The sequence below is a fragment of the Somniosus microcephalus genome, unplaced genomic scaffold (assembly GCF_052327205.1).
Source record: "Somniosus microcephalus isolate GS21.2 unplaced genomic scaffold, FLI_Smic_1.0 scaffold636, whole genome shotgun sequence".
NCBI classification, from domain to species: Eukaryota; Metazoa; Chordata; class Chondrichthyes; order Squaliformes; family Somniosidae; genus Somniosus; species Somniosus microcephalus.
Window position 1 is genome coordinate 1 of NW_028225823.1, and position 24,817 is coordinate 24,817.

Sequence of the window (24,817 nt, forward strand, 5' to 3'; positions counted from 1 at the left end):
GTGTTCCTAATTTTTTTTAAATCAAATTTAGATAGCTGAATAGATAGAGGAATATTGAAGGGTATGAGAGTAGGAGGTGGTGGTGGTGGTTGCATGGCAGGAGTGGGTTGTACAGTCGTGTTTCAGGCTGAAGATGAATACCAGCAAATAAGGGAGTGGCATTGAGGGAATAAAGAAGGAACCACAGGGGGACTTAACTGCACTGCCTAAAAAATCTGGACAGCAGTCAAACCACTCGCATCTACCTACCAATTAATTGTTTCATTATTTAACTCGAGTGAGCGTGTTAGTAAGCAAACAATTTGGCACTTTTTCTTTCCAGTGTCAGATTTAAAAATTAAATATAGTCAGCATTTTAATCAAGAGTTGCGAGGTGAAAAAAGTACTGGATTGTCAGAATGAGACTGAGGGGGGGGGCTACTTATACAGAAGTGAGATTCACTATTACTGAATTGGTCTTCCCAAAGCATTTTTGCTGACCAAGCCCTGAAATGTGTTCTGATCACAAGCTCTTATTTTTATTCAGGCTCAAATTGCTTGCAGCTCATTTCTCCTGACCTTTTTTGATCTAAATTCTGGAAAAATAAAACCCCCAAAATCAGAAAGCCCAGCCATGAGTCAATTTGAAAATAAACAGAACAAAACCTCTATGATCCCCTTGTCTGTCTTAATTATTGGGCATGCTGTTGCATTAATTTGAATAGAATGTTTCACAATAACTGTCTTCTAACCTTCTTTATCTTCCAAAGATTTGAAACAACTTGAGCACATTTAATAAAATCTTATGTACAAGTCATTTAGGGTCTAAACTTTTTTAAAAATCTGCAACTAAACCAGAATGAAGTATTTTCGATGATGGAAGGATATGCCAGTCAGTACATGCACTTAAACATAATATTCACCACTGACTCACTGTCCTATGCTAAACATTGGTATCAGAACATTTATGGCAATCTTGTATGTATTTACAGAATTCAACTCACCATAAACTAAACTACAAACTCACAATTATTCAAGAACTTGGTTTTGTGTTCAGGGTTATTAAAATTGCACCCTATTTGCACGAGCAAATGGCATTTTTGGTATGGGACAACTAGAATGTTTAATGCATGTTTTTAAACACATTCAACACCTTGGGGAAGAAAGAAATAGGTCTCAAGTCTAAAATTAAACAAGGTTGAATTGATTGTTGTCACATCATGATTATGGGCACATAAACACATTAGGTAGGGAGGGCTTTGATTCACTAAACAACATTAGACCCCAAATTTCCTCTGTGCTCACGGCTTCCTGGAGCAGGACTTGTTTACTCTCTGCAGGAGTTTCCTAAAGAGAGCGGGGAAATTGAAGTCATCGAAGAAGGCCGAACAGGTGAGGTGATATCATCAGCTAAAACACCCATCAGTCCCACATCTGTTTCCCACAACCATGCCTGCTTGAAGTAATGTGATCTGTTAGGAGCAAGGAAAGGGGCCTTACTGGAAAGGGAACATATTTTCTTCCAATGTCTCCTTTCTTCAGCCATACCTGCTGACATCGTTTTCCAGCAGCTGGACAATGCCACAATTTCCACCCATCCCCCAAGCAGGCCCAATTACTGGCACGTGTGTTTCATTTAATTGTCAAGCCCAGAGAAAGTCCCTCTCTGCCATAGTTATAGCAGTGCAGCTGGATCACAGATTTAATGTTTCTCATTAAATTTGGCATTTTGAAATTAGTGAGGTGACCAGTTCAAGTACAGAATGTTTACAGACGTGTGATCCAATGTAGATGGCTCCAAACAGGCCCATTTCCAGAAAGAAACTCAGAAAATGAATGGAGGAAATCACTCAAGTTTGATAATAATCCACAAGTCCGTGCAGGTATGGGGAAGATTTCCGTCTTTAATGCCTAGGAGTTGAACATCACCTGGACTGAGCAGAGGAAAATAGAATGGGGATTGCACGCCTATAATGGAAGAAACATTGAGCAGGCCCAATGACAGGTGCTCCATGTATGATTTTCCTTTTTGTGCTTCGCCCAGGTGATGCTTAATGACCAGACATGAAAACTAGTGCACACAAATAGTTTAATGTAGTGTTAAAATGGACCCATGTGCAAAAACCCAAATTGTTTTGAAGTCACATCTAAATGTCATTCCTGACTGTTACACCTTCTCCAATGGCTGTGGAAAGCCCATACAGGCAAATCATAGAATCAGAATAGCACAGAAGGAGGCCATTCAGCCCAAGTCTGTGCCGGCTCTTTCGAAGAGCAATCCAGTTAGTCCCACTCTCCTGCTCTTTCCCCATATCCCTGCAATTTTTTCTCCTACAAGTATTTATCCAATTCCCCTTTGAAAGCTACTATTGAATCTGTATTCACCAACCTATTAGGCAGTGTATTCCAAATCGTAACCACTTGCTGCGTAAAAAAGTTTTTCCCTCATGTTCCCTCTGGTTCTTCTGCCAGTCACCTTAAATCTGCACCCTTTGGTTATCAACCCTTCAGCCATTGGAAACCGTTTCTCTTTATTTACTCTATCGAAATCCTTCATGATTTTAACCATCTCTGTCAAATCTTCTCTTAGCCTTCTCTGCTCTAAGGAGAACAACCCCAGCTTCTCCAGTCTATCCACTTAACTCTAATCCCTCAACCCTGGAACCATTCTAGTAAATCTCTTCTGTACCCTCTCCAAAGCCTTCACGTCCTTCCTAAAGTGCGGTGCTCAGAATTAGACGATTCTCCAGCTGGGGCCGAACTAGTGTTTTCTATAGGTTTAGCATAACTTCCTGGCTTTTGTACTCTATGGGTTTGATTTTGCCAGGCCTGAGGAGGGGATTGGAGGCGCGAGTTGTTAAAATCACCAAAAATGGCAGGCGGGCCCGATCCCACCTCCGAGCAATTTTCCCAAAAGCGTGTTTTGTGACCCCCTTTCCATCCCACCTCAGAGGTGGGATAGGCCCTTAAGGCCCTTAGCCACTTAATAGCCTCTATAATCCCATTTTGAGGCCTTTCCGATTTTTAGTCATTCCCCCCATCCCTCACACCTCCTCTGGAACACGGCTGGTAATGCTGGCGGCCTCACAAGTGGATTGCTTACGAACAGCTGCAGCTCCACCATTACAAAGGAGTTTTCACCAATGATCATTTGCAGGTGGCAGAACTTTGTTGTTTCAGGTCTGGGGGAACTTTTAGCAGGCATACTCAGTGTTGTGGAAGTTTGGAGCCTGACACCCATCTCCAGTGTGACCTCCTGGGAAATCCCTCTCCCCACCTTGACTAAGTGCTTCCTCAACTAAGGCATATAGAAGCATGGCAACCATTTAATTCCTTTCCTCCTGGACATCAGGTTCGGATGAAGACCAACCGCGGCAGCAGCAGAACCATGAGCAACAGCAACAGCATCAAGCTGCTAGTCACCCACCTGAAGATGACAGGCCAGAATTCGCCAGAGCGCGTCCATATTGCTGCCCGGGATGCAAGGGACCCACTCATATTGGTCACATTTGCTTAGCCTGTACAATCAAAACACTTTTGCCTCGCACCTTCTTACCAGAGCATCAACAATGGACAAGAACCTGTGGATTCCTATCACTCTGACCACCATATTGACAATTGCAAGTCGCTCCAAGCCCTCAATGTGGAAGTCCCATTTGCCACAACTTCAACAGTTTGCCATCAGAATTTTTTATAACAAGCAACTGGTGGCATTTCAAAAATAAACACAACATAACACCCAAGTGACTACTTGTGCATTATCTTCCTCTTATGCATGCTCCTACATGGTGCTTCCCCTGTGGCTTCAGCAGATGTGGAGGCCCCTTGCTCACTTTCTTGCTGCTCCTGTCCCAACACCTTTGGCGGCCGTCCTCTGGGGTTGCGAACCCGTGAGGGCTCGGCAACAGTCTGCTGCTCCTGCGGCTGTGCAGGGGATGAGGTGCCCATCTCAGTTGGGTGAGGACTTTGGTGGGGCTCTGACCAAGGGCTTTGCAGTAGCATGGTCGTTTGAGAGAGTCATAGAGTTTTACAGCACAGAAAGAGGCCCTTCGGCCCATCGTGTCTGCGCCGCCCATCCATCCCTGTCCAGTCTAATCCCATTTTCCAGCATTTGGTCCATAGCCTTGTATGCAATGGCATTTCAAGTGCTCATCCAAATGCTTCTTGAATGTTGTGAGGGTTCCTGCCTCCACCACCCTTTCAGGCATTGAATTCCACATTCCAACCACCCTCTGGGTGAAAAAGTTCCTCCTCAAATCCCCTCTAAATCTCCTGCCCCTTACCCTGAATCTATGCCCCCTTGTTATTGACCCCCCCACTAAGGGGAAAAGTTCCTCTTTATCTACCCTATCTATGCCCCTCATTATTTTGTACACCTCAATCAGGTCCCCCCTCAGCCTTCTCTGCTCCAAGGAAAACAACTCCAGCCTGTCCAGCCTCTCTTCATAGCTGAGGCGCTCCATCCCAGGTAACATCCTGGTGAATCTTCTCTGCACCCTCTCCAAAGCAATCACATCCTTCCTATAGTGAGGCGACCAGAACTGCACACAGTACTCCAGCTGTGGCCTCACCAGCGTTTTGTACAGCTCCATCATAACCTCCCTGCTCTTATATTCTATGCCTCGGCTAATGAAGGCAAGTATCCCATATGCCTTTTTAACCACCTTATCTACCTGCTCCGCTGCCTTCAGGGATCTATGTACATGTACACCAAGGTCCCTCTGACCCTCTGTACTTCCTAGGGTCCTACCACTCATTGTGTATTCCCTTGCCTTATTTGTCCGTCCAAAATGCATCACCTCGCACTTTTCAGGGTTAAATTCCATTTGCCACTTTTCCGCCCATCTGACCAACCCGTTTATATCGTCCTGTAGCCGGAGGCTTTCCTCCTCGCAATTTACCACCCCACCAATTTTCGTGTCATCTGCGAACTTACTGATCATACCTTTTACATTTTCATCCAAATCATTTATGTAGATCACAAACAATAAGGGACCCAGCACCGATCCCTGAGGTACCCCACTGGACACAGGCTTCCAGTCACAAAAGCAACCTTCGACCATCACCCTCTGCCTCCTGCCACTCAGCCAGTTTAGGATCCAACGCGCCAAGGCACCCTGGATCCCATGGGCTCTTACCTTCTTGACCAGTCTCCTATGCGGGACTTTGTCAAAAGCTTTACTGAAGTCCATGTAAACCACATCCACAGCATTTCCCTCATCCACCCCACTAGTCACCCCCTCGAAAAATTCGATCAGATTTGTTAGACATGATTTACCCTTGACAAAGCCATGCTGACTATCCCCGATTAATCCTTGCCTCTCCAAGTGGAGATTAATTTTGTCCCTCAGAATTTTTTCCAATAATTTCCCCACCACAGATGTTAGACTCACTGGCCTGTAATTCCCTGGTTTATCCCGGCTACCCTTCTTGAATAATGGTACTACGTTAGCTGTTCTCCAGTCCTCTGGTACATCCCCTGTGGCCAGAGAGGTTCTGAAAATTAGTGTCAGAGCCCCTGCAATCTCCTCCCTTGCCTCCCACAGCAGCCTGGGATACATCTCGTCCGGGCTTGGGGATTTATCCACTTTTTGGCCCGCTAAAACCGCTAGCACCTCCTCCCTCTCGATGCTAATATGTTCAAGTATGTCACAGTCCCCTTGCCCGATTTCTATGTCTGCATCGTCTTTCTCCATAGTGAACACAGATGCAAAAAATTCATTTAAAACCCCGCCTACATCCTCTGGCTCTACACACAGATTGCCACTTTGGTCCCTAATGGGCCCTACCATTTCCCTGGTTATCCTCTTGCCCTTAATATACTTATAAAACATCTTAGGATTTTCCTTTATTTTGCTCGCCAGTGTTATTTCATGGCCCCTCCTCGCCCTCCTAATTTCTTTTTTAAGTATGCCCCTGCACTTTTTATACTCCTCTAGGGCTTCTTCTGTCTTTAGTCTTTTGTAACTGCCAAAAGCCCCCCTCTTATTTCTAATGCATTTTTGTATATCCCTTGTCATCCAAGGTTCCCTTTGCTTGTTGGTCCCACCCTTGACCTTTACAGGAACATGTTGGCGTTGTACTCTCTCTATTTCCCTTCTGAAAGTCTCCCACTGTTTTGATGTGGATTTTCCTATAAGCAGCTGCTCCCAGTCCACTTTGGCCAGATCCTGCCTTATCATATTAAAATCGGCCTTCCCCCAATTTAGAACCCTTATTTCCGGGCCGTCTTTGTCTTTTTCCATGACCACCTTAAATCTCACCGAATTATGGTCACTGTCGCCAAAATGCTCTCCTACTGACACTTCCACCACTTGCCCGGCTACATTCCCCAGAATTAGGTCCAGTACCGCCCCCTCTCTTGTAGGACTTTCTACATGTTGGCTCAAAAAGCTCTCCTGGATGCACTTTAAGAATTCTGCACCCTCTAAGCCTTTCACACTCTGACTGTCCCAATTTATATTGGGGAAGTTGAAATCCCCCACTATTATTACCCTATTATTTTCGCACTTCTCAGAGATTTGCCTACATATCTGTTCCTCTATCTCCCCCTGACTGTTTGGGGGCCTATAGTACACTCCCAGCAAAGTGCTTGCCCCCTTTTTGTTTTTAAGTTCTACCCATATGGCCTCATTAGAGGAACCCGCTAATATATCATCCCTCCTTACAGCAGTAATTGACTCCTTAATTAATATTGCAACACCCCCTCCCCTTTTACACCCCCCTCTGTCTCGCCTGAAGATTCTATACCCCGGAATATTGAGCTGCCAGTCCTGACCCTCCCTCAACCATGTCTCCGTGATAGCAACAATATCGTACTCCCATGTGTTCAACAACAACTTCAGTTCGTCCACCTTATTTGCAAGACTCCTTGCATTAAAATAAATGCCTTCCAGCCCTGCCATATTCTCTTTTGCCTTCACATATTTGCTCTGCCTTCCCAGCTGACTTGTTTTTCCCCTCTGTATTTGGCCGTAAATCACCCCCTACTATAGCTCCACTCTGTACCCCAACCCCCTGCCAAGTTAGTTTAAACCCTCCCCAGCAGTGCTAGCAAACCTCCCCGCAAGGATATTGGTTCCCCCCTGGTTCAGGTGTAAACCGTCCGACTTGGACAAGTCCCACCTTTCCCAGAAGCAGACCCAGTGATCCAGGAAACTAAAGCCCTCCCCCTTGCACCATCCCTTTAGCCACGCATTCATCTGTTCTATCTTCCTATTCCTATACTTACTAGCACGTGGCACCGGGAGTAATCCAGAGATTACAACCTTTGAGGTCCTGCTCCTTAATCCTTCACCTAGCTCCCTAAATTCTTGCTGCAGGACCTCATCCCTCTTTTTACCTATGTCGTTGGTACCAATGTGGACCACGACCACTGGCTGTTCTCCCTCCCCCTCCAGAATGCCCTGCAGCCGCTCAGTGATATCCTTGACCCTGGCACCAGGGAGGCAACAAACCATCCTGGATTCACGTCTACGGCCACAGAAACGCCTATCCTGTTCCCCTTACTATAGAATCCCCTACCACTATTGCTCTCCCACTCTTTTTCCCCCCTTCCTGGGCAGCAGGAGCACCCCCAGTGCCAGGAAGTTGGCCGCTGCTGCCTTCCCCTGGTGAGTCATCCCCCTCAACAGTATCCAAAGCGGTATACTTGTTTGAAAGGGGGATGTCCGCAGGGGTTCCCTGCACTACCTGCCTGCCTTTGTTGCTCCGCCTGATGGTCACCCCCTGTGCTGCCCTACCGAGGCGTGCACAACTCGCTAAACGTGTTATCCACGAGCCTTTCAGCATCGCGCATGCTCCAAAATTCATCCACCCGCAGCTCGAGCGCCGCAATGCGGTCTACAAGTAGCTGCAGCTGGATGCATTTCCCGCACACATGGTCATCAGGGACACTGGCAGCATCCCCGACTTCCCACATAGAGCAGGAGGAGCAGAGCACGGGTCTGAACTCTCCTGCCATGACTTACCCCTTTAATTTCTTTAAAAATTTATTCAATACCCCAGTTACAGGTATGCTCTAGGGCGCTTTATTTACCAACTATCCCCACTACACCACAGAAATTTAACACCACAGAATTTAAGCTTGTATTGAAAAAAGAGAAATACTCACCAACCAATCACCTACCTGCTCCCTGGTGACGTCACACACTGATTACTTTTTACCTCTCTCCCCGCTGCTGAGTTGGTATGCCTCGCCTCTCTCCGGTTTTTATACCGGGCTCCGACTCACTGCTCCCGACTGGTCTCGGGCCTCGCTGGTCGCCGGGTTTTCTCCCGAGCTCCTCCTCGCTGCTCCCGCTGGTCCCGAGAGCTTGGAGAGGAGCCCCCACTTCCTTGCTGTCTGCCACCAACATCCCTCTCATGGGTCAGCCCCACTTCAGAGCTAGCAAGTGGCTTGACAGTACCTTGCTGCACTTCAGGGGGGCCATGAGGACCCGTTTCTGCACTGGGTGCCCTACTCCAGAGGACTTCCATGAAGGTCTGGTTTCTATGCTCAGTAGCTGACCATCGCTCCTCAAGAGATGCCAGTCTATTCTGAACAATGACCATGTTTTCAACACTCTGGCGACTTAGCTCCTCCATGGCCATAGCCATCCTCTCCTCTACTGTAGCCATCCTTTCCGCTCCTCCATGGCCATAGCCATCCTCTCCTCTACTGTCGCCATCCTTTCCACAGAGGTTGCCATCCTTTCCATGGTGATGCGTTCATGCGCCAATGCCTCCACAAAGGCTCTGCTCATGTTTGCGATGGACTCCTCCATTCACTCAACACTTGCAGCGGCCCTGGAGACAAAACCTGCCAGAGACTCCTGGAGTTCCTGTACCGCTCTCGTTCTGGATGGACCCGGAAGCACAGGGTCGACATGCAGCTGAACCGAGCTGGCAGAGTCCTCCGCCCTCCGACGAGGACTCTCCACTGTTGTCCCTGTCTCCACCATCTGCTGATGCTCACTTATGAACTGTGATACACCAGGTGCCAACAATACTCTATCTCGCGAAGGTCCCACCGAGGTGCGAGTGTCTGCGCTGGTGCTGGGTGCGCTGAATTCTGCTGAGGCTGCAGCTTCCTCTGAGGAGTCTGGAAGCTCAGGCTCTTCCTCCTGGACAGTGGGGACGGAGGCTTTCGATGGTCCTGTGGGGGAGTAAAGGAAAGAGTTAGAGATGTGAGGTCAAGGTTACATGAACATTGAATAGTGCAGATGATAATAAGTCAATCTGTTAGAGCATCAGATTCATTATCAGTGACTCACGCAATGTCAATGAGATGCCAAACTATTCCATCACCAGCTTGCTGCGATGCGCCTATCTGTCTGTCTCCCACTTGGGAATCCTCCTCGATCCCGGCGATTTCCAGGGCCGCCTCCTCCCAGGCGGTGAGCTGGGCTACTGAGGGTGGCCCTCCTCCTGTCATGGCTCTTTCCCTTTTATTGTGGGCTCTCTTTTCCTGCAATGAGGGAGACAAGTGGAGCTTGAGTGAGAATGAAGGAGTGAGTGTAGAGAATCCATAGCATAGATACTTAGAAGGATACAAAGGACCCTCCCTGTGTGTTGAAAGTTGTTATCATGGCATCACAGTGATAGGGAGTGTGTGAGCTGCATGGTTGAATAGTTAAGAGAATGTGACCTTCGAGAGAGAGGGAATGGGTAAGGGTGCAGGGATGTAAGTGTCAAGTGGCATGTGGAGGAAGAGGTTGGCAAAGCAGAGTGCTGGTGAGGAGAGGTGATAGGGATCAGATTGAGGGTGATGGGAAAGTCATACTCACTTTTCCTGTGCGGAGAAGATCATGAAACCTTTTCCTGCATTGTAGCCAGGTTCTGCGGCTCAGCGAAATGGGGTTGACCTCCTGGGCCACTAGCAGCCACACAGCTTTTGACTGCTGGGGTGGCTTTTTTCTCCGAGGAAGGGAACAGCACCTCCTTATTACATCTGGCTCCGTGCACCAGAGCTTGGAGGGAGGGCTCATCAAATAGAGGAGCACACTTTTGCTTGATCGTGGACATTGTCAGGAAATCAACACCTTCATACAATTTGCAGAGCCTTTGCAGTCTCCAGAGGAAGCAAGGCTGCTTGCAGGTCTTAAATCCAGCAACATTGATGATGTCATCGGAGGCGACTTTCTGTATGAAAAGACTCATTGGGCCAGGTGTTCCCACAAGCAGGAAATCAATTACCCAATTAGGGGAAAATCCAACTTTTTCAACACTTCAATTAGTAGTCGGGGTCCTGACATGATTTCCACCAGACACGCCCCAGCCCGCCCACACTGAAAATCCAGCCCATAGCCTCTATTTATAAAGCCCAGGATTCCAAATGCTTTATTAACTGCTCTGGTAACCTGTCCTGTCACCTTCAAAGATTTGTGCACAAACACCTCCAGGTCTCTCTCGTCTTGCACCCCCCTTCAAAATTGTACCATTTAGTGTGTATGATCTCTCCTCATTCTTCCAAAATGAATCACCTCACACTTTTCTGCACTGAATTTCATCGAACATGTGTCCGGCCATTACACCAACCTGTCTATGTCTTCTTGAAGTCTATTACTATCTTGCTCACTGTTTACATTTCCAAGTTTCGTGTCATCTGCAAATTGAAATTGTGCCCTGTACCCCTAAGTTCAAGTCATTAATGTACATCAAAAACAGCATGGTCCAAATACTGAACCTTGGGGGAAACTCCACTGTATCCCTCCCTCCAGCCTGAAAAACAGCCATTCACCACAACTCTGTTTTCTATCCCTTAGCCAATTTTGTATCCATGCTGCTACTGCCCCTTTTATCCCATGGGCTTCAATTTTGTTGACAAGCCTATGTGGTACTTTATCAAACTTTTTGTAAGTTCAAATACACAACATCAACTGCATGGCCTTCATCCACCCTCCCGGTTAGCTCATCAAAAAACTCATGAGTGATAAACTGCATCCGTGGTAACAAAAGATGGTGGGGGAGAAATTCAGTATCGCCACGTTTGGGGCGTAATACTCGAGCGGGCACGAAATTTAGCGCCCAGCGCAAATTATCACCACCTACTGCTAAATTGACCTGCTTCGCCCCAGGAGGTGCTTGGAGCGCTGAAACAGGCGCTGCACAACTGTCTTAAGGCGCTAAGCCGGAGAAGCGAGGCGCTACCACCGAGGGCGGGCGCAGCGCAGATGCGGCCGGTTAGCGATTGCACGCAGACACGCTGGCGCCGGTCAGCTCTTAAAGGGGAGGTTCGATCTTGGATTGCAGCCACACCCTGCGCATCGGAGCCCTCTCAATGTAATGGAGAAGCCCAACGTTTCCACCCATTGCAGCCCCCATAGTATGTGGCCACTCAAGGTTATGCCAGTGAAAAAGCAAACCAACTACCAAGTTCTGGGCCCAAGCCAAAAGTAACTCTGTGAGCGCTGACTCAATGCAGAAAGCTCTCTCCCTTTGTCTCTCTGCAAATCTCTCTCTCTCTCACACAGGAGTGGTCCAAAAATGGCTACCACAAAGAAGCCAGGAAGAGCACCTTTAAATATCACCCCCCCAGCGACTGGGAACCGTTCCAGTCAACCAGTCGCTGGGAGCACCAGGCAGAAAGGGGGGCGCCACTGAATTTCCGGTTCGGGGCGCCCCAAGGGCGTTGCACCATGAAATGACGTCAGGAGCTGCGCGTGCAGCTGAGCGGGCGTTGCGGTTTTGCGCTGCCGCTAAATGTCCACTCAATCTCGCCGTGCCCGGGCGCTAGCCGTCTCGCGCCCCACTTATCACCCTCTTAAGGCGCTAACAGGTGGCGCAAACAACTGAATTTCTCCCCCGGTATCTTTAGTTCTGTCAGCAAGGTTTATGTTATGGCCTCTGGGGGCAACCGTTATAATTCACCTCAACTTTGCAAGAGTACTGTCAGATACTTGTCTGCTATCTGTGGCAGCATAGTAGTCAATAGCGCATTAATGATACGAAGGGGACCATTCACTCTTCACAGAACATAAGAACATAAGAAATAGGAGCAGGAGTAGGCCAAGCAGCCCCTCGAGCCCGCTCCACCATTCAATAAGATCATGGCTGATCTGATCCTAACCTCAAATCTTCTATCACTCTCCATCCACCCGAACCCATGTGATCTCCCGGGAGAGGCGAAAAACCAGATAAAAAACCCAATGGCCAATCTGGGAGAAAAAAATCTGGGAAATTCCTCTCCGACCCATCAAGGCAATCGAAACTCGTCCAGGAGATCACTCTGTCCCTATATTTTCTACAGTACTTACCTTCTGTAAAGGCGATCTCCAACCCAGCCAGGAACAGGAATAAAACCATCTCCTGAAATCTAACACAGAATTAGAACACAAGAAGTAGGAGCAGAACCAGGCAACACGGCCCCTGGGCCCACTCCACTACCCACAGGGCCATGACCAATCCGAACCTAGACTCATGTCCAACTTCCTGCCTGCTCCCCGTAACCCTTAATTCCTTTTACTTCTAGGAAACTATCTATTTCTGTTTTAAATTTATTTAATGATGTAGCTTCCACAGCTTTCTGGGGCAGCAAATTCCACAAACCTACCACCCTCTGAGTGAAGAAGTCTCTCCTCATCTCAGTTTTGAAAGAGCAGCCCCTTATTTTAAGATTATGCCCCCTAGTTCTAGTTTCACCCATCATTGGGAACATCCTCACCGCATCCACCCGATCAAGCCCCTTCACAATCTTATATGTTTCAATAAGATCGCCTCTCATTCTTCTGAACTCCAATGAGTAGAGTCCCAATCTACTCAACCTCTCCTCATATGTCCATCCCCTCATCCCCGGGATTAACCGAGTGAACCTTCTTTGTACTGACTCGAGAGCAAGTATGTCTTTTCTTAAGTATGGACACCAAAACTGTATGCAGTATTCCAGGTGCGGTCTCACCAATACCTTGTACAACTGCAGCAATACCTCCCTGTTTTTATATTCTATCCCCCTAGCAATAAAAGCCAACATTCCATTGGCCTTCTTGATCACTTGCTGCACCTGCATACTAACTTTTTGAGTTTCGTGCACCAGGACCCCCAGATCCCTTTGTACTACAGTACTTTCCAGTTTCTTGCCATTAAGATAATAACTTGCTCTATGATTTTTCCTGCCAAAGTGCATAACCTCACACTTTCCAGTATTGTATTCCATCTGCCAAATCTCTGCCCACTTACTTAGCCTGTCTATGTCCCTTTGCAGGTTTTTTATGTCCTCCTCACTCACTACTTTCCGTCCCATCTTTGTATCATCTGCAAACTTTGATATGTTACGCTCGGTCCCCTCCTCCAAATTGTTAATATAGATTGTAAAGAGTTGGGGACCCAGCACTGACCCCTGCGGAACACCACTAGTTGCCAGTCTGAGAATGAACCATTTATCCCAACTCTCTGCTTTCTGTTAGAGAGCCAATTCTCCACCCACGCCAGAATATTACCCCCAATCCCGTGATTTTTAATCTTGAGCAATAATCTTGTGTGGCACCTTGTCAAATGCCTTTTGGAAGTCTGAATACACTACGTCCACTGGTTCCCCTTTATCCACCCTGTATGTTACTTCCTCAAAGAACTCCAGCAAATTTGTCAAACATGACTTCCCCTTCATGAAACCATGCTGAGTTTGTCCTATTAAATTATGTTTATCCAAATGTCCCGTTACTGTCTCCTTAATAATGGACTCCAAAATTTTACCAACCACAGATGTTAGGCTAACCGGTCTATAGTTTCCAGCCTTCTGCCTACTACCCTTTTTAAATAAGGGTGTTTTACATTAGCAGTTTTCCAAATTGATAATAAGGCAACAAACCCCTCATTTTGCCTTGCACCATCTCTTTTTGTCTCTTAATCTCTCCTGTCTTCCACCCCATCACAGACCTTCCCTACTGTTCTTTCCTCCCCGCCCCCTTTCCCTGCACTACACTTGCTTAAAAACATGTTCGATCTCCAGCTTTTTCCAGTTCTGACGAAGGGTCATCGACCTGAAACCTTAACTGTTTCTCTCTCCACAGATGCTGCCTGGCCTGTTGAGTATTTCCAGCATTTTGTTTTTATTTCAGATTTCCAGCATCCGAAGTATTTTGCTTTTGAACAAATCCCTCTCCTGTTTCTAGCCACGCAATTAAAAATGCAAATGAGAGAGGTTCAGCGATGAAGAGCAAGTGTACAAGCCAAGCATATAACTCTAGCTAGTTAAAGACAGCTATTCTCTTCAGTGCAAACCATTTTGTTTCAAGAGTAAAACAATAAGTTCAGAACTGAGTGAAAAAAAGAGCTCTCTCTCTCTGGTCTAACCAATACTCCTCCCTTGGCCTTGGGCCAATGACTGCGCAGCTACTGTATGTGAAATCTTGTTATAGTTTGCTGCTAAAAGCAGCTCTGTTGATGTGCATGTATTGGACCTTACTTACCAACAGCACACCAAACAGAAACCACATAAGAATGCTCTCAAAGAGGTTAGCAAAACCTTCATAAACTTCAGTTACATTCCTAACACTTACAGCATTGCAGAAATATTTGACAACCATCTTTGAACACCTGGATTTGGTAGCGAGTTAAACAAGTTGATCTGTTAAAACCATGCAATACTAAAGGATGTAAGTCAGTCAATTTAAAAAACACTGAAGACTACTTCAAAACAGTATATAAAAGATCAGTGCTACATCTCTCATTGAAACATAGGTAATGTAAATGTCGATATGCGTTTTGCCACCTGTTCAGCCAAAAGGAAAAACAGTAACTTTTTCCGGAGTGTGCAGTATGCTGGAATCAAGGTTCCATACACTACTTCACTTCACTGCAGACTAGTACAAAACAGCACTGACAGATGCTTGGCATCAAATCACAAAATGCTCTTAAGATGCAGGTGGTACATATCCCAGGTAGATTAAAGAAAAAAAGAGTAAAAGCTCTCAGAAAATGCACTTGTTCCCTCCTTTTGCCTTTAAAGTAGCTGAATCTCAGCTTTATTAATCGATAAGGGAGCTCCTCTCAGCTCCTTCAGCCAGCTGCAGCTTTTGGCCTTCTGCAGGAAAGTACTGTCTACTCAAATACATAGTTAAAGAAATGACATGCATCATGTTAGGGCAAAAGTCAAGGTGAGCAGCTCTGCAAATTCTCTGCACACTTGTGGAGATCAGGTCTACGGAATAGGCGAGCTCTCGTCCCAGCTTGGAATTCCTAAACAGAGTTTGCCCACCTAGGCTTTCTCGGCAGGAAAAGTTGCTTAAGTAAATCAACGAGCAGACAAATTGCAAATAAAGAGTTCAAGGTGAGCATAGTAATACAGTACAAGAGTGAACTGAAGGATCTGTGGGGGGGGGGGGGGAAATCACTAAAGAAACAATATAAAATTAACTGGCCGACCTGAAGTGTGTTCCTGACCAAAACTATCTAGCAGTCGAAGAATAAGCCTACAACCTGCCAGGGATTAAGGGCTAAAAATTGAGTAGCACTACTGGAAGCGCCCCGCATCCCCCTTGGGGCGCTGAGAGTCAATATCGCGGCGCTATGTGCCGCGGTATTGCAGGCCTTCCACCCCTTCTTAAAAGGGGAAGGGCCTTGCGCAGCGCGACCCAGGGCCCAGCCGGGCCCCCGGGGATCGGGAGTGCTGGCAAAAGAGCCCGGCACTCAAGAGAAGTGCCAGGCTCTTGGAGTGCAGCCGGCACTCCGCTGGGGGGGCCATTCAGGAGGTCGGGGACGGGAGCGCAAGCAGGTGCTGGCAGGCAGCCAGCAACTAAAATGTCCGCCCCACACCTTGCCTTTAAATTGTGCCACCCCGGCTGCAAGTAGGCCCCCCTGACCCCGTCGGACATAGTGTCCGGCGGCAAGTCCGAGGGCACTCCCGAAGATCGCGGCCGGAGCGCTACACACGGCGACAACGTCATCGCCAGCAGCACAGCGCCGCGGGGCACTACCGGTTAGCGCTGCCGCTAACCACCCGCTGAATTTTGCGGGAGGCGTGGGCGACGCCGCACCCGGGCGCTAGTTGCTTTGCGCCCCGCTGGCGCCCTCTTAGGGTGCTAAAGGGAGACACAAAGCAACCCAGTTTTTCCCCCTAAATCTCTCAGATCATTAAAATGGAAAGGGTACCTCAGATACTCCCCTCCCACCACCCCAAAAACAGCCACACTTCTGACTGCCTGCAAAACTATTTTTTGCTGCAAGATACAGCAGCATACTCATAGTGAAGCCATACTAAAGGCAGCAAGGTTGCATAAGAAAATTGCATGGAAAGATAATAAAATTATGATCTACACTGATTATGCTGCTGAGATGGAACCAAAAAGGCAGCAGTGAACAAAAAAATGCTGTGATCAGATTAAATTCTCCTGACTATTCCTTGTGAATATAAGTCATTCATGAAGCAAAAAAATTTCTCATTACCACAGAAAAAATAACATTTTTGACTAAGATCAAAGACATTAATAGTTCCATATAATAGCAAAATACTGCGAATGCTGGAAATCTGAAAAAACAGAAAACGCTGGAAAAACTCAGCAGGCTAGGCAGCATCCGTGGAGAGAAACAGAGTTAACGTTTCAGGTCTGGGACCCTTCATCAGAACTGGAAAAAGCTGGAGATGTAACAGATATTAAGCAGGTGCAGAGACAGGAGGGGTGGAAGAAATTGAAGGAACATACTGTGCTTTTGTAAGAGGCAGGAAAGATAAAATGTTGCAAATGGGAATGGCAAAATCATACAGCATGAAAAATGGGGGCAGGGGTTATAGTTTGAAATTGTTGAACTCAATGTTGAGGCCAGAAGGCTTTAAAGTGCCTAATCGAAAGAGGAGGTGCTGTTCCTCGAGCTTGCATTGAGCTTCATTGGAACAGTGTAATAGGCCGAGGACAGAGAGATCAGAGTGGGAGTGAAGCGGTGAATTAAAGTGACAGGTGACCGGAAGCTCAGGTCACCCTTACAGACTGAACGGAGGTGTTCCGCAAAGCGGTCACCCAATCTGCGTTTGGTCTCCCCAATGTAGAGGACACCACATCGTGAGCAGCGAATACAGTATACTAAATTGCAAGTACAGGTAGACTACCCTTTATCCAGACTTCCGAAAACCGAAACCCTCTAAAAACCGAAGGTTTTTTCGTTCAGCGTAAGTCGTGCGTACGAACGAAAAAACCTTCGGTTTTTAGAGGGTTCCAGTTTTGGAAGTTCGGATAAAGGGTAAGTCGCGCGCACGACCCGCCGCCGGCCCCGACAACCGCCGACCCCCCCGCGGACCCCGCCGGCCCCGACCCCCCCCGCGGACCCCGCCGGCCCCGACAACCGCCGACCCCCCCGCCGGCCCCGACAACTGCCGACCCCGCTGGCCCCGACAACCGCCGACCCCCCCCCCGCGGACCCCCGCCGGCCCCGACAACCGCCGACCCCCCCCCCCCAGCGTACCCCGCCGGCCCCGACCCCCGCCGACCCCGACTGACTTACGCTGAGCGTCAGCGTAAGTCGTGCGCACGACCCCCCGCCGACCCCCCCCGCGGACCCCTGCTGACCCACCTTCCGAAATCCGAAATTCTCCTTTATCCGAAACTCGGCTGGTCCCGAGGTTTTCGGATAAAGGATAGTCTACCTGTAGTACAAGTAAATCGCTGTTTCACTTGGAAGGGGTGTTTGGGGCCCTGAACAGTGGGAAGGGAGGAGGTAAAAGGGCACGTGTTGCATCTCGTGCTTACACGGGGCGAACATTAATAGTTCCACTTGAATTGTATAATGCATGTACTGAATTCATGATATTCTGGTACATAAAGAAATAGGGCTATATTTTCCGATCGGAGGCTTCCTGCGTGCAGAGGCCTCCGATCGGAAAAAATCTCCGGACTTACCAGAGGGCTCCCAAGGTCCGGACACTTCAGCTCCTGGGCCTCTCCCATTTGAAATGTGCAGGGCCCACATATCCCAGAGACGCAGGCGGTTCGCAAGCGACCCTGGGATCACGTGGGCCATGGGGAGCCAATCAAAGGAGGGAATCTCCCTTCATATATTTGACAGGTCTATCTGTCAAGTGTATGAAGGGAGATCACCCCCAAAACACTAAAACATTAAATAAATTTTAAAAAAACATCACACATTTTTAAAATGAGTTGAAATTACAATAAATTAAATATTTTAAACAAAAATTTATTTTTTGAAAAAACTAAAGTTTTTTTTTTACAGGGCTAAAAATAAACTTACCTTTTCTTGAAGTATTTTTTAAATGATAAAAAAAAATTTAAAAATTCATTCATTTAACTTTTTTTCAAATCTTATGCTGGTAAAAGCAGGCCTTACCCCTGCTTTTACCAGGCGTAAGATTTCTAAGGGTTTTCTGCAGGCGGGGGTTTTCCAGAAAGCGGAACTATCCGCCTGCAGAGACCCTTCTCCAGGGCAGGCGTCCGATCTGTCAAGAGCATTCTTGACAGATCGGAAATGCCGGTTTTCAGTGCATGCGCTTCGCATGCCTGAAACCGGCATTTCTGACGTCCCTACGGGCGTGCACACAGCGCATACACACCCGTAGGCATCGGAATATACAGCCCATAGAGAGTCCTCAAGATTTGTTTTTAGAGTAGTGATTCTTTTGGGCTCAGCAAGGTTAAAAATGTTAATACTATAGAGTGGAACATTTTTTCCAGCTCTGTCAACCAATATCAACATGGAGCACTCCCATTACAGGTGCACTGATTTTATTCTGCCATATAACCTTAAAAGAGCATTTCCTATTATTTAAGTGTGAATTTTTTCATTCCCACACCAGCCATAATTATAGCTTCTGTAAAGTAAATTGCCAGCTATTATTCAAAATAAAATACATCAAAGCACTTCAGCTCTCCATGGACCCGATTTCCCCCCCCCCCCCCCAAACAAGATGGTATTGGCAAATGAGAGAGAAAGTTAGGGCCAAAAGGCTCCCGAGAAATCCCCGACTCCATTTTTGGACAGAAAAATGTGTGATCCCTCTAATTTTTGCCAGTTCCCACTCTTCCCCTGCCTCCTGACATATTTCACAAACCAATGATCAAAAAATCAAATGGTATCATGCTGACTGATCTTTTATATTACTGTCTTCTCAAAGGGACTGTTGATAACACGTCACGGTAACTGTCATGTATATTTCATTTGGTAGTTTTTTGTATCTCCCATTTTTTCAAATTTTGGATTCCTATGTAAAGTTTCACATTTATCAAATAAATTAATCAATCATTTTTTTTTCTTGCAGTTTTAAACTCCAGTGCATGTACACCATTTTGTCAGTGTGCTATCAGGCATTGGAGGGTTCCCTTTCTCCATTGACCTCAGTTTTGCTGGGGCTCTTTGGTGCCATTCTCAGTCAAATGCTGCATTGGTGTCAAGGGTAGCTACTTTCACATCTCCACTGGCATTCAGCTCTTGCATCCATGTCTGAATCAAGGTTGTGATGAGGTCTGGTGCCAAGTGATTCTGGAAGAACCTAAAGTGAGCATCAGCAAGCAGGTTATTGTTGGGTAGGTACACTTGATGACACAATTGATGATTCCTTCCATCATTTTACTGATGATTGTGAGGAGGCTAACAGGCTGGCATTTAGCGATGTTAGATTTATCCTGTTTTTTGAGGATTGGACATAGCTGAGCAATCTTCCACGTTGTCGGATAGATGTCAGCGTCATAGCTGTAGTGGAACAGATTGGCTGATGGGGGAAGGAGCTGCTAGCTCTGCTGCAGCAGTCTTAAGCACTACAGCTAGAATGTTACCAGTACACTTAGCCACTTCTTAAGATCATATGAAGTAAACCAAATTGGCTGTCCACTAGCATCTATTAACGGGGACCTCAAAAAGAGGCAGAGTAGGATTGCCTACTTGGTACTTGTGGTAAACCACTGTTTGTATTCCTGTTTGTCCTGTTTGTATTCCACTGTGTACATGCCTGGACATGCCTCGGCTGACTCCTCCCACAGGTCCTAGTATAAAGGTGACTGCTCCCCAGCCCTTAGTATCATGGACCGGTCGACCACGCGAGGCAGACCTCCATTCTGTTGTTAATAAAAGCCTTTAGTTACTCTAACTCTCAGTCTTTTATGAGTAATTGATAGCGCATCAATTTTATTAACAACATTTTTATAATGGAGAAGATCCTCACACCAGCATGCCTGGACTTAGATCATCGGGAGGCGGACTCATCCACCAAGTTTACTCACTGGCTTAAGTGTTTCGAAAAATTCCTGACCGCCTCCGAAGCAATCAAATCGGACGAGGACAAACTGGATGTCCTGACCTCCAAAGTGAACCACCGAGTGTACTCGGTCATCCAAGACGCGACCTCGTACGCGGACGCTATCAAGCTCCTCAAGGACCAGTACACGCGCCCAGTGAACGAAGTGTACGCCAGGCACCTCCTGGGGAGTCGTAAACAACAACCTGGGGAATCGACCGTGGAATACCTTCAGGCACTGTCTGTGCTTGGCCGGGCCTGTGGTTGTAAGGATGTAAAGGCCGCCGTGTACACAGAGGAACTTATCCAGGATGCTTTTGTAGCGGGCCACAGATCCAATTACACCCGACAGCGACTGTTGGAGCAGAGTAACCTCGACCTCAACAAGGCCTCTGAACTCGCACTATCGTTGGATGCAGCCTACCAGGGCATGGATGCCTACTCCTCTGCACCGTGGACGCCGCGGGGAATGACAGCCTGGGACACGGTAGGACCGCCTCATAGCGCCGTGCCACCCCAGCCACACCCCAACAACGGCCCAACTACCGCAGCAGTGTCCCAAGGCCAGACAGCAGTGCCCCAAGGCCAGAAATGCTACTTCTGTGGCCAGGCAAAACACCCCAGAGCGCGCTGCCCGGCGAAAAACGCGATCTGCTCGGGCTGCGGGAAGAAGGGACACTACGCTAGCGTCTGCAGGGCCAAAGCCACCCCGAACCCCAGCAGCGCCGCGTGTGGGCCATGCGGGCCGCCATCTTGGACCTCCCCGGCCATGTGCGAATCACCGGTACAGCAGCCATTTTGGACGCCTCCAGCCACATGGGGATCATGGACGCCGCCATCTTGGACGACAGCCGGGACGCAGCAGGCCCCCGACACCGCCTCATCTGATACCCGCAGCGACACACCGACCCCTACGCTGGCATCCGTTACACTGGACCAAGCGAGACCGCACCAACTGGCCAGTTCCACAATGGACATTAAGGTAAATGGTCACGATACAATCTGCCTTTTTGACTCTGGGAGCACGGAGAGCTTCATCCACCCCGACACGGTGCGGCGTTGCTCTCTCCCAGTCCTGCCTGCGCAACAGCGGATTTCTATGGCCTCCGAGTCCCAGTCGGCGGACATCGGCGGCTACTGCGTGGTGACACTCGTAGTAGACGGGACCGTGTACGATCATTTTAAACTTCTGGTCCTGCCTGACCTCTGCGCTGCCGTCCTGCTGGGGTTAGATTTTCAGTGCCACCTTAAAAGTGTTACGATGGCGTACGGTGGACCCCTACCCCCACTCACAGTCCGCAGCCAGCAGCTTCCAAACTGCCCGCCGCGCACCAGGTGCAACCTCTCCACACTCAGAGTCACCCCCCCCCCCAACTGTTTGCTAACCTCACCCCCGACTGTAAGCCCATCGCCACAAAGAGCAGGCGATACAGTGCCGGGGACAGGGTTTTCATTAAAACCGAAGTGGAGCGGCTCCTGAAAGAAGGGATTATTGAGGGCAGCACCAGCCCCTGGCGAGCCCAGGTTGTGGTCGTTAAGACCGGCGAGAAGCAGCGCCTGGTCATCGACTACAGCCAGACAATAAATCGCTACACCCTGCTGGACGCCTACCCACTCCCCCGTATAGCTGATATGGTCAACCAGATCGCGCAGTACCGCGTCTTCTCGACCATTGACCTGAAATCAGCGTACCACCAGCTCCCCATCCGCCCTGAGGACCGCCAGTACACTGCCTTTGAGGCAAACGGCCGCCTCTATCACTTCCTTAGGGTTCCCTTTGGCGTCACCAACGGGGTCTCCGTCTTCCAAAGGGAGATGGACCGGATGGTAGATCAAAATGCGTTGCAGGCCACTTTCCCATATCTGGACAATGTGACCATCTGCGGCCATGACTTGCAGGACCATGACGCAAACCTCGAAAAATTCCTCCGCACCGCCCAACTCCTAAACCTGACATATAACAAGGAGAAGTGCATATTCCGCACAAACCGCCTCGCCATCCTTGGCTGTGTTGTGGAACACGGAGTCATCGGCCCCGACCCCGACCGGATGCGTCCCCTTATGGAACTTCCACTGCCTCAAGGCCCTGAAGAGGTGCCTAGGGTTTTTCTCCTATTACGCCCAGTGGGTCCCCTACTATGCGGACAAGGCCCGTCCGCTGATCAAGTCCACCTCTTTTCCCTTGACGGCAGAGGCCCGCTTAGCCTTCCACCGTATCAAGGAGGACATTGCCAAAGCCACCATGCACGCAGTGGACGAATCCATCCCCTTCCAGGTGGAAAGCGACGCGTCTGACTTTGCCCTGGCCGCTACCCTTAATCAGGCGGGGACACCCGTGGCCTTCTTTTCACGAACCCTCCAAGGCCCGGAGACCAGACACTCCGCTGTTGAGAAGGAGGCCCAGGCAATTGTGGAGGCTGTGCGTCATTGGAGGCACTACCTGGCCGGAAAACGATTTACCCTGCTCACTGACCAGCGTTCAGTTGCTTTTATGTTTAACAACAAGCAGAGGGGCAAAATCAAAAATGACAAGATCTTGAGGTGGAGAATCGAACTTTCCACCTACAACTACGAGATCTTGTACCGGCCCGGGAAGCAAAATGAACCCCCGGATGCGCTATCGCGTGGCACCTGCGCCAGCGCGCAGATCGATAGACTGCGGGCCCTCCACAATGACCTCTGCCACCCGGGGGTCACCAGGTTCTTCCACTTCATCAAGGCCCGCAACCTGCCTTACTCTATTGAGGAGGTCAGGACCATGACCAGGAACTGCCAAGTCTGCGCTGAGTGCAAACCGCACTTTTATAGACCAGACAGGGCCCACCTGATAAAAGCCACTCGCCCCTTCGAGCGCCTGAGCGTCGATTTTAAAGGGCCTCTCCCCTCCTCCGACCGCAATGTGTACTTCCTCAATATTATTGATGAGTACTCCCGTTTCCCGTTCGCCTTCCCCTGCCCGGACATGACCAGTGCCACGGTCATTAAATGTCTGAACAACCTCTTCACCCTGTTCGGCTTCCCCAGCTATATCCATAGCGACCGGGGCTCATCGTTTATGAGCGACGAACTCCGTCAGTACCTGCTAACTAGGGGTATTGCCACAAGCAGGACCACCAGTTACAACCCCCGGGGGAACGGACAGGTGGAAAGAGGAAATGCGACAGTTTGGAAGGCCGTCCTGCTAGCCTTAAAGTCTAGGGGCCTTCTGACCTCCCGCTGGCAGGATGTGCTCCCCGATGCGCTCCACTCTATTCGGTCACTGCTCTGCACTGCCACTAACGCCACCCCTCACGAGAAAATGTTTGTCTTCCCAAGGAAGTCCACATTGGGGACATCGCTACCGCCATGGCTGACGTCCCCAGGGCCGGTCCTACTGAGAAGACACGTGAGGACCCATAAAACGGACCCCCTGGTCGAGAGGGTCGACCTCCTCCACGCCAACCCCCAGTATGCTTACATCGCATACCCGGACGGGCGGGAGGACAGTGTCTCCATAAGAGACCTTGCACCCTCGGGGGCCGCAGTAACCCACTACCCACTACCACCCCCCCCCACGATCCGATATCCAGCCCCAGCAGACGGCAGGCCTGGGCCCCGCGACCCGCTCGACATCTACGAGGACGACACGCCTGTGCCACAGCCTATGCTGGACTCGACGCCGGAAACTTCACTACCCCTGCCGTCGCCACGCAGATCACAGCGGCAGACAAGACCTCCGGAGAGACTCCAATACACTAACTTTTAATACACTTCACCCCGCCGGACTCAATTTTAAACAAGGGGTGAATGTGGTAAACCACTGTTTGTATTCCTGTTTGTCCTGTTTGTATTCCACTGTGTACATGCCTGGACATGCCTCGGCTGACTCCTCCCACAGATCCTAGTATAAAGGTGACTGCTCCCCAGCCCTTAGTATCATGGACCGGTCGACCACGCGAGGCAGACCTCCATTCTGTTGTTAATAAAAGCCTTTAGTTACTCTTCTAACTCTCAGTCTTTTATGAGTAATTGATAGCGCATCAGTACTTTAGGCTGAAGATGTTTGCAAACACTTTAGCCTTGGCTCTTCCATTCATGTGCTGGGCTCCACCATGGTTGAGGATGGGGATAGCCTGCTACTTTTGTTGTTTAACATGTGCAGCAGTAGCTTCAATAAGTTGGCACCTCATTCTAAGGTATGCTTGGTGCTACTCAACACATCCTTTTCCACTCCACTCCCTATTAAATCAGGTTGTGCGATGTGCCGGGCCATGAAGTAACAGATTGTGGTGGTGTATAATCATGCTGTTGATGGCTCACTGAACTTTAGAGATGCCCAGTTTTGGGCTGCTAGATTGATCATAGTCTGTCCCACTTAGCACAGTAGTAATGCTACACTACATGATGCAGATGTCCTCATTGTGGAGACTTAGCCTACACAAGGACTGTACAGTGATCACTCCTGCCAGTGTTATCATGGTCAGACATGTCTCCAACAGGTAGGCTGGTGAGGGCAAGGTCACGTAGGTTGCAGGCGCAGTCTGGCAGCAACTCAGCCAGCTACTGAGCCACTCTTTGTGGTGAACATTGAAGTCCTCTACTCAAAGTACATTCTGTGCCCTTGCTTCCCTCAAAGCTTCCTCCAAATAAGAATTAGGAGCAGGAGTAGGCCATTTGGCCCCTCAAGCCTTCTCCACTGTTCAATAAGAT

The 24,817-nt window shown here is 48.7% G+C and overlaps 1 protein-coding gene across 1 annotated transcript in view; it reads right to left on the reverse strand.

Annotated features, from left to right (window-relative positions):
- Positions 1 to 8: 8 nt before the first annotated feature.
- The window catches only part of LOC147081231 (casein kinase I-like), a 106,790-nt gene continuing 81,981 nt past the window's right edge, over positions 9 to 24,817 (reverse strand). The window contains exon 5 of the mRNA XM_085980869.1: positions 9 to 1,451. Within this exon, the coding sequence (XP_085836995.1) occupies positions 1,402 to 1,451 (50 nt within the window). The 3' untranslated portion in view covers positions 9 to 1,401. The remainder of the gene's footprint in view (positions 1,452 to 24,817) is intronic.